Genomic DNA, 9,826 nt, shown 5'->3' on the forward strand with positions numbered 1-9,826 from the left:
GCTACAGTATGTCTCCCATTTAGCATGAACTTTTTTCCCCCCTTTGACCATTGTCCCTCTCAGACTGAGGGCAGATCTTCCAGGTGCCTGAGGAAACCAGTTGATGTATTATGTGAAACGTAATAAACGTCCAGGAGATATTGCTCAGTTTCATCTGCTGATCCACATTAAAGGCCTGGCCTTAATCCTTAACCTAGAGAATGCTATTGCCTACAACATCAGAGACTGTAAGTCTCAAGCAGCCTGCATACTGGCTTCTGCTGTGTTAGAAGAAACCACTGGCAACAGAAAGTGCAGGAAGAGATGGGAGGATTCAGCCAGTCCAGTCACAGGCCAAGTCATTTCACCAGTAACTTGCCGCCACAGCCAACTTCTCCCACTGGGGACAGACAGATTGGGGGAGAGGATTTACACAAGACACATCAAGCTGTGCATTCTAGCAGGCCTCACTGTGAGGAGACATGGGAACCAGGAAAATCTCCAAAGACTAAGCTCTCCCTCATGAACCGCTTCCCAGTCCTCTATGCACAAACCAGAGTATATCCCAGTACCTTTCTTAAGTACACCTCACCTGAAAATCTGCCTACTCTGGAGAAATACCCTCTTAGGCTATTCAACTCTTGTTACTGCAAGTACCTACTGAAAAGTCAGAGAAGCTTCACCATAGCTCATGGACAACACCCTTCACCTTCTGCCTGGCAAGGACCCACACAACATATCCACTTTATTCACCAAAAGAGGGAAACAGCTTTGCTCCTAGATCTGAAGAAATGTAGAGATTTTTTTTTTTTTGGCCACCACAGTTGCTAGAATATTTGACGACACCAGCGTTTACTGGTGTCATGCAAACAGCTGACTTAAAAGATTAAGACTTCTCATCTTTACCCAGGCCACAAGACTTCCGCTGTACTTTCAATACAACCATATGTAGAGCTTTGCTGTCTGGCAGAGGTACACTGAGCAAGAGTGGCTATGCAAGAAGAGATGGCTGTAAGCAGCCTTGATAGAAGAATGTCAGTGCCCTGAGCATATTCTCCATCTTCTGGGGGACTGGCTGGCTGGACTCAGGTCCAGCTTAAATAATATAGGTGTCCGGCTTTGAGAAACCTCAGCAAGGTTTGCCTGCAAGCTTATCTCAGCTAAGGTTCTCACCCTTGATCCCTGCCTGAGCTAGCGCAGCCATGGCCATGTACCCTGCTGATCTAAATCCTCATCCTGACCTGCTCTGATTTCCTGCTTAGGTACTGTGGGACTGTTCCTTTTCTCGGCAAGGCCACTGCCCCTGCCTGCCTGGCTGTGTCCCAGCTTCCAGTCTGCTCTTGCTTTCAGAGGAGCCTGCCTTTGCTGCTTTCTGACAAAGGGCCAACTCAGCTGACCTTGCTCATCTCTGCAGTCAGCAGAGAGACTGCCTCCCATTTACAAGCATAGCAAGAATCAATTCTGAAAACATCTGCAGGGTGTAGAAGCCTCTAATGTCTGAAACGCTAAACGGCAGCGCAGCCGAGTTCTCACTTGCTAGTTTTATCCACATTCTTATCAAGCATCATATACAACCCTACATTCGGGCCTGTTTCCATGTTGTTGTTTTGGTTGTTTGTTTTTTACCCCATTTGGAACAGCCATAGGTCATTTTTGTGTCCTTCTTCCATGCTCCGACTTCTTTGCCCAGCCAGAGCCTGTACCTGTTCACTCCTAACGTTGCTCTTGTCCAGTCTGCAGGCCATAACACACTTTCAGAAGGACAAATAGGCTACTAGGATCTTGCTGGAGACAAAGACCTTCAATCTACAGGGCTTCCAAAGCAATGACATTTTGACAACTTAGAAGACACATGATAATTCTTTTCCCCAATATTACTTGTTTAATTACCATTTGCACCAGTACATCTTATGCTTTATATACATATATCTTTAATTTTTGCTTCTTCAGCTTTTCAAATACATAATATATTATCTCCAGAATACTACCTAAGACAATACAGAAGAGGCTCCTAGTTAGTTGTTAATTGGTACCATGAACTTCCTTGGCTTGGGGAACTGATACATAGTTGAAATGACAGGACCTCACAGTGATTTGAGCAAAAAAAATGAAAACAAAAAGCCAACCAGCAGAGTCCATGACTTCGCTAGCAGATTATAGCCACCCACAAATTCAGAGAAGGCAGGGAGTTTAAGTACAATGAGACTGCAGGAGTGACTATGAAGGCAGGGAAGGGGCGGCAGGGAGAACACCAAGAGCGCCAGGGGATCAGGATTAAATGACTACTTAAAATACACCCAAGAGCAGTTTGGTCCCCACTTCCACGAGTGGAACTGCAGCAGCTTTAGAGCCATTTCCAAGAACTTGCTTCCCAGAGGGATGGTCCAAGTGAAACTGTCTCCCCTCAGCATACTAAGACATCAAAAAGGACAAGAGACCTTTGCAAGTACAAGGTGCATACAGCTAACTACTTATCTTTTAAAAGCCTCACCTAGAAATCTTTGTCCAAAGGGGAAAATTTACTTGCACAGTTGTGCTAGCAGAGTGTGTATCTCAGTTACAAAAGTGTTGCTGCTGGTTGAGTGTTCAAAACAGCAAGAAGCCTTGCAGTGAAGTACCAAAACCCTAGTGTTCTAGTAACTGAGCACAGCTGTAGAAGTCACTGAGACCAGCTTCCCAGCTACTCTTTTGGTTTATCAGCTGGCATGGAGGGCAGCTACCATTGTGAGGTTTCCAGCCTGCCCATGGGCTTTGCCCAGAGTAATCAGCAGACTTACACCCCCGATCACATCCATAGCTGCTGAAGATGGAATAGTATCCAGATCAAAGGGCCTTCGGAAACTCTCCCAAAGAGAAGAGCAGAGAGTAAGGGCCTTTTACCTCTTCCCAACCCCACAAACCAGACAGGAAATAGAGGGGGGTTGGAACACATTAAAAAAGAAAAAAATACCCAAGTTACAATAACCAGCTCACACCCCTAGAAAGTTAGCTTCAGAAGAAAAGCCAGAAGAAACACAGGTTGGAGAATTTCACTGCCACAGTTCTCAAGATTGGGCCTACTACACATTTCTTGCCCAAATGGTAAGTGTGAGCTGAAATGGGGAAGGAGACCATCACTTCTCATCAGAGAATAATCCACTGTCCCACCATAGTTCTTACTGTGGCATAGATACGCTATACTTGTAACACAGTGCCAAGTCACAACACAAGGCCAGGGCTCAGGATAGTGAGCAGGAACACGAAAAGCTGAGTCGTGGGATTACCTAGTTGTCGTCTAGTGCAAGTAACTACCAAATTATAGAAACAGGCTTTTTTTTTTTCCTTAAGTTTTTTCCAGTTACAACAGCTCAAAGGCAATGAGGCCTTTGCATGGGGTGGGAGAGAAAAAGGAGGGAAAGTAACAGAAGTTCCACCAGTGAGCCTGCAGGCCAAACAAGGAGCCACAAGATGGGGTGCTCACCTGGAGCTATAGAACAATGGCAGCAGGTCTACTCAAGGATTTGCATAACTCCTCCCATGACCACAGAAACATCCATCACTATCAAGAATTGCACCAAAGAAGAAGAGCAGTGAGTGCACGGGGAGGTTCACTCCTCACCAGACGTAATTAATCAAAGAGGGTTTTGTGTTGAGAAAAGATCTATCTCCTTACAGCTTCCATTTAGAAGCTGCAGTCAAATGCAGCTGTCCTCAGCACTGCAGGCCAACCTGCAGAAAGTTGAGTCACTACCAAAAGCAGCCACAAAAAGCAACAGTCTAACCAGAGAACATTTAAAGGACAAAGAACCCAGAGGCACCTTCCCGGCCTCCTCCTGTACCCACCCTCTTCAGGATTCTTGCTTTCCCTGTACGGAAAGACAGGGAAAAAGAGCTAGGATGTACCATGTAACAGCCAAGTGGGTAGAAGAGATGAGGCTACCGCTCTCCTCCTTGCCCATCTTGTGAGGAGTCAGTATGTTCTCTTTAGGCTCAGTGGTTTCACTGTGGGATCAAAAACACTAAGTTTTGACTGAAGTGTAGATGTGGTCTAAAAAGGAAGGATTGTCCCAATTTGTTTTTGATTGAAGACTAGAGGGGTTTGTGCCCACTCTGATCCCATTTGGTGCCTCTAGAGCCTCTTGGTCATCAGTTTGTCCCATTCCACTGCTTTGACCATTCAGAACTGGACCCAGTTGGACTGCTGAGGAGCCTGATTGGGAACAGCACTGAAATAAAGAAAGGAGAATCAAAGTCGCAGATCTAATAAAACTTCCTAACTTAGGGCTCTTCCAGTGCCCATCAGGACACTACCCTTCTTGTGTGCAGTTCCCTTCACCATAGTTTACCTGGATGCAGTGCTGAAGTCACCCCAGAGGTCTGTGGTAGCTGATGTTGGTGCCTTGGATGCAGATGCTGGAGCATCCAAGTCTAATAGAATATCTAAGGCAGAAGAAGAAAGGAACAACAACAACAAAAAAACAAACAAACAAACAAAAAAATCAAGTTAATCAAGAAGAAAACCCCACAGGCATTAAACTGTCACCATACACTAACTGCTAGATGCAGGGCAGAGAACCTTTGAAGATACTCCAGCTCTCCCTCCAGAAGGAAGTTAGACTTTTTAAGGGTTTTGTTATAACAGCAGCTTCTTTTGCTGAATGTGCATGGAGCCTCCAGCTCATGCTGCAGGGGTACATTGTCTTCAAGAACTATTCAGTCTCCACCTAGCATACAAACTGGCAGATTTGTTACATATTCCCTCTCCCAGTCGACATAAGGCTCAGACTCAGCCCAAGCTCAGCAATTATAACATTTGCCTTAACAGTACAAACTACACACTAGAGCCAGCCCTGTTCAGAAGCTGGTGGTTTCTTCTCACTCTGATTGGTGTATAGCACTGCTAAAGTCTCTGTCTTGACAGGAGTATCATCAGCTCTCTAAACACCTCTGTATGGTCACACTTTTAGTACAGCATCCATAAGACTACAGCAACCTTTGTTACAGAATCACAGAATGGTTTTGGTTGGAAGAGACCTTTACAAGATCATCTAGTCCAACCCCCCTGCCATGGGCAGGGACTTCTATCACTAGATCAGGTTGCTCAAAGCCCTGTCCAATCTGGCCTTGAACAATTCCAATGAAGGGGCGTCCACACTTCTCTGGGCAACCTATTCCAGTGACTCACCACCCTCACTACAAAGAATTTCTTCCTCATATCCAGTCTAAATCTACCCTCTCTCAGTTTAAATCTTTGCCCCTTGTCCTGTCACTACAGGCCCTGGTAAAAAGTCTTTCTCCATCTTTCTTACAAGCTCCCTTTATATATCGAAAGCCTGCAATAAGACGTCCCTGGAGCCTTCTCTTCTCCAGGCTGAACAACCCCAAGTCTCTCAGCCTTTCTTCACAGGAGAGGTGTTCCAGCCTTCTGATCATTTTCATGGCACTCCTCCGGACCTGCTCTAACAGGTCTATGTCTTTCTCATACTGGACAGACCAAAGCTGGATGTAGTACTCCAGGTGGAGTCTCAAGAGTGGAGTAGAGGAAGAGCATTACTTCCCTCAACCTGCTGACCACACTTTTTAGTGCAGCCCAGGATACAACTGGCTTTCTGGGCTGCAAGCACACATTGCTGGCTCATATCCAGTTTTTCATTCACCAATGATCCCCAAGTCCTTGTCTGCAGGGCTGCTCTCAATCCATTCATCTTCCAGTGTGTATTAATACTGGTGATTGCCCCACCACAGGTGCAGTACCTTGAACTTGGCATTGCTGAACTTCATACATACATATGTATGTATGTATGTATGAAGTTCAGCATATACTTTTTTACATTTTATTATTTTCATCTATAAATAATATATATTATACAAAATTATACACTTGTTTTTTTAAAAAAACACTATACCCACAACCCACTTCACTTTGCACCTCCTTCTGCTGCTCATAGTAAATCTTCCTTTCTCCCTATTCAAATCCACTCAAGAAGGGCTTTTCCGGCATCTTTCAACAACTACCACAAGTCTACATATATTTTTCTGCAGAAAGCAAGTGACTGTGCAGTGCCTTTCTGTACACCCTACACAGCTCTGCCAGTGCCCCTAAAGCACAGACAAATTCAGAAAAATCCAACTATTTAAATTACATACCGAGCCCCACTCCACCTCCCAGACTGTTTTAACCAAGTCACTTGATTTCTCCTTTTACAAGGACAGCAGGTGCAATGCTGTCCTCCTCGCAAGGAGAACAACCAGGTATTATTAAACATGCATGGAGATCCTCAGGTCAAAGAGAGCAAAGCCCTCAGGGCGCATCATGTCTCACATGGCATTGTTGGCACTAGACTGGACAGTGGTTCCCTGAAGCAGGCCTCGGTCCTCTCTATGCACGTACTAGTGTCTGACAGACTGTTTGCTCTATGCTAATGTTTACCTGCACTGCTCACATTACTGGATTTCATGGATTTCAGCACAGGAGGTGGTGTGACATGGTTGGCAATGGCTGTGGAAGAAGGGGGAGGTATAGGAGGGACAGCAATTTTGCCTCCTGGTGGGGGTGGCAGCAGGCTTAAGCCCCCTGATCCAGCCACACGGGGCTTGGCTGCTCCTCCTTTCTTTGTCGTCATGTTCTGTATAAAAAGAAAGGACAGGTGAGGAAGGGTCTCCATTTGCATTTCCAGAGAAGGAAGCAAGGTAAACTGACAAAACTTACCCCAATGTTCAGTTTGATGGTCTGCCCTTCCTTAAACCCTAAGTCTAATTTGGGACGTGAGTCAGCTTCCTGGGATTCCTTGGAGATCTCAGTCTCCTGTTTCACCCACCTAAAAAGAAAAGAGGAAGACATAAGACCCTGTGACAAAGGGGAACAGAGTTTCAGAATAATGAGTAGTTCCTTCTCCCATCCCACCAAAGAACTACTTTGCTTTGTCAAACCAGCTACCTCCCTACTCCCAGTGTAGTACAGCAAAAAGCTGGGATCACCACAAACCCAAGACTGTCTAACACTGCACCTGTAGCATCACAGGACCTAAGCTTAAGACTTACAGATCTGACCCTGCAGGATTCTCAGCTTGCTTGACACTTGGCAGCACACTCAAATACCCCTGATGGAGTCAGAGTAGGGCTTCATGACCACCCCAAGGAAGCCTGCGCTAAATGAACATGCACCACCACCCACCATGTTTCTACAAGGCCAGAGGAAAAACAGCATTTCAGAAAAGCACAACTCACTTGAAGTGATCCTGCAAAGAGACGTTGAAGTCAAAGGCATCACCACGATCCGTGAAGCCAATGCCTATAAAAGCACTTCGTCCTAGCAAGGAGAGAGGAGGAGTCACTAGAGGTGCCCTGCAAATGGGCCCTTGTGGTCATTCACTCCAAAATCCTTCTGTTTCTCCTAAAGCACTCTGTGCTGCCTCCCTCTGACGCACCTGCAGTTAGACACCAGCAGCCTACAGCAGTTCATTGTCCCTAGCCTTCAGGATGAACCCTTCTTCCCATGCAGCACTCTCAGAAACTGAATGGTCCTTCCCAGCCCTTGGACTCTGTGCAATGTAGAGAACCTTCCTCCTGTTAACCTTGCCTTCCTACCCCTCCAGGCATACTACCCTGCCTTTTCAGCACTTTCAATACCATTTCAAACCACCTGGAATACACTCAGCTCCATCAAGCTGTCTCCTCCACCCCTTGCATTTGGCACATGCACGATCCCTCAACTCACCAGTCCCATCCTGAATTCGAATGACAAAATAGCGGCTGGAATCTGTCACAGTCTCTACTGCAATGCCAGGGTATTGGTCTATAGGAGCTTGAGCAAAGAGCTCTCCTGCAAACAAAGAATCGATTGTTAGGGAGAGCAACCTCTTGCTAAAGTGTGGCCATGGCTGCCATGCACACCTCTGAGCAGGCTTAGAAGCACAGGATCATAAGTAGTATGATCACAGTTGCAGTCTTGCCAAGCCACAGCCTTTCCCTTACCTGAAACCTTATCCTCCAGTTTTATGTATGCAGTTTTGCCTTTGGAGGTGACACGAAGCCGCCCTGTCCAGTCCGGATGGTCCAGTTTCCAGTCAGATGCCCTGAAAAGAAAATTAACTGTTCACTGACTATACATCAACCCAACCACTTCTGCCCAACCTGCAGCTGCCTTATTTCACTTCTATTCACAAACAATATACAAGGTCTCAGCTCCCCTCCGTTGCTGCCAATCAACACACATGGCTCTGACTGGATTCTCTTTCCTCTAGGTAAAGGGAAATACATACAGTCCAGAGAATATCAATAAGCTTGCAGAAGAGGGGAGGCTGAAACCCAGAAGCTCAGTTGGAACAGTAAACCCAAAAGTGACTAATAAGTGACTTGTGAGCATCAGGAAGACGCAAAAATTAATTCATAGCATGCTGAAGAGCCACTCCATTATTCTAGCCTATTGTTGTAAAATAGCATCAAGTACTTCTGAATCTAGACACAGCTAGCTTACACTAGGTAAAACATCATACATACAGTCATCTTGACTAGTCCATCAAACCCTTTGCTACAGACTGTTGTGAAAGGAAACAAGAAAAGAGAAAAAGAGAGGAAAAAACCAACCTACAGGATTTTACAACTGATACATACACACGTGGCCACGCACAACATCCACAGCGGCAACAGTTTGCAAAGTTCTGTACCACCACACCCATCAGCACTTCAGCGCACAAACCCCCTTTTCCAGCAAGCCTGTGGACACAGTCACACTCCACTGATTTCAACTAAAGAGAGAGAAGGCATTTCTAACTCCTGAATCTGCAATCTCGTCTTAAAAATCGTGCCTAACTCCTTCTGGCTTCCTCCCTGCTACTGCAAGAGGCAGCAGGCCAAGTTCAACATGTCATTTTACCACATCAGACTCACATCCCCGGGAACGGTGCAAACTGGGAGCAGAGGTCAGCTCTGCCCGGAGGAGCAAGTTGCTCAGGTGCCCTCACCTCCTGCACACGATTAGCAGAGCAACCCCCACTCCTCCACAGCAAGGAGCACAGGCTCCCGCTTTTAGGTGCGAACCACCTACGAGAGGCGACTCAAGCCAGTGCGTCCCCCAAAGCCGCAGCCAGTGAGGGGTAAGACCTCAGGGAACAGGCCTGACTTGCTTGCGGCCGCAGGCCACGGCTTCCCAAGGCGCCACTCAGGGTGAGGACACCCCTTCCCGGGCCCGGCCCCTGGCTGCCCTGCCTGCCGGGCTGCGGCCGCAGCCCCACGGGCAGGGCGGCCGGGACTGCCAGGGGGCTGGGCCGGGCTGCGCCGAGCCAGAGAGATCCCGGACGCCACTCCCTCACCTATACCCGCGGTTGGAAGTGCGCGGCGGGATGCGGTAGACGTTGACATCGGGTTTCACGCAGAGGACGGACTCGTACTCCAGCTCAGCCGCCGCCATCTCAGCCGCGAACCCCAACAACCCGGCGAGGAGCGAGGGGTGGGGAACCTAACAGCCGGTGGTGCTTCCGACCGCCATCTTTGATGAGGGCAGAGACCGCCTATAGGCGCTGTGGGCGGCCGGGCGGGAAGCAAGCTACGAAGGCACAGAGGGAGGGATCTTGGATCCTGGCAGCAAAGCGCGGTGGGCGGGGAAGTGGCCATCTTGGGGCCGGTTCTGACACAGCAGCGGAGGTTGGTGCCATCTTGGATCCTGGCAGTTCCCCTACAGGGCCTGGCGCGGCCATCTTTGTTTCGGGCTGATGAAGTGGTGCCAGGCGCCATCCTGGACTTGGGCGCAGCCATGCCAGGAGCGGGCAGAGCTGCGCTAATGAGCCCCTGGGGAGGCCGGGTCCCTGCCTTGGGTGCTCGGGAGGCCCTGAGCTACCAGCAGCTCCGCCGAGGCACGGCAGCGGGCAGG

General features: G+C 48.0%; 1 protein-coding gene across 2 annotated transcripts; it reads right to left on the minus strand.

Annotated features, from left to right (window-relative positions):
- Positions 1 to 1,838: 1,838 nt before the first annotated feature.
- On the minus strand, positions 1,839 to 9,433 carry NECAP1 (NECAP endocytosis associated 1). 2 transcript variants are annotated; one of them, XM_086465213.1, is made up of 8 exons: positions 9,270 to 9,433; positions 7,933 to 8,033; positions 7,676 to 7,780; positions 7,186 to 7,267; positions 6,668 to 6,776; positions 6,407 to 6,584; positions 4,305 to 4,398; positions 1,839 to 4,184 (listed from the first exon to the last, which is right to left on the minus strand). In XM_086465213.1, the coding sequence occupies exons 1-8, from the start codon at positions 9,365 to 9,367 to the stop codon at positions 4,136 to 4,138; spliced, it is 816 nt and encodes a 271-aa protein (XP_086321339.1). In that variant the 5' UTR covers positions 9,368 to 9,433; the 3' UTR covers positions 1,839 to 4,135. The 2 variants fall into 2 exon arrangements, with proteins under 2 accessions (XP_086321339.1, XP_009957384.1); XM_009959082.2 differs by having other exon boundaries at positions 6,389 to 6,584.
- Positions 9,434 to 9,826: the final 393 nt, after the last annotated feature.

Source organism: Leptosomus discolor, chromosome 1, assembly GCF_034619465.1.
Source record: "Leptosomus discolor isolate bLepDis1 chromosome 1, bLepDis1.hap2, whole genome shotgun sequence".
Taxonomy (NCBI): domain Eukaryota; kingdom Metazoa; phylum Chordata; class Aves; order Leptosomiformes; family Leptosomidae; genus Leptosomus; species Leptosomus discolor.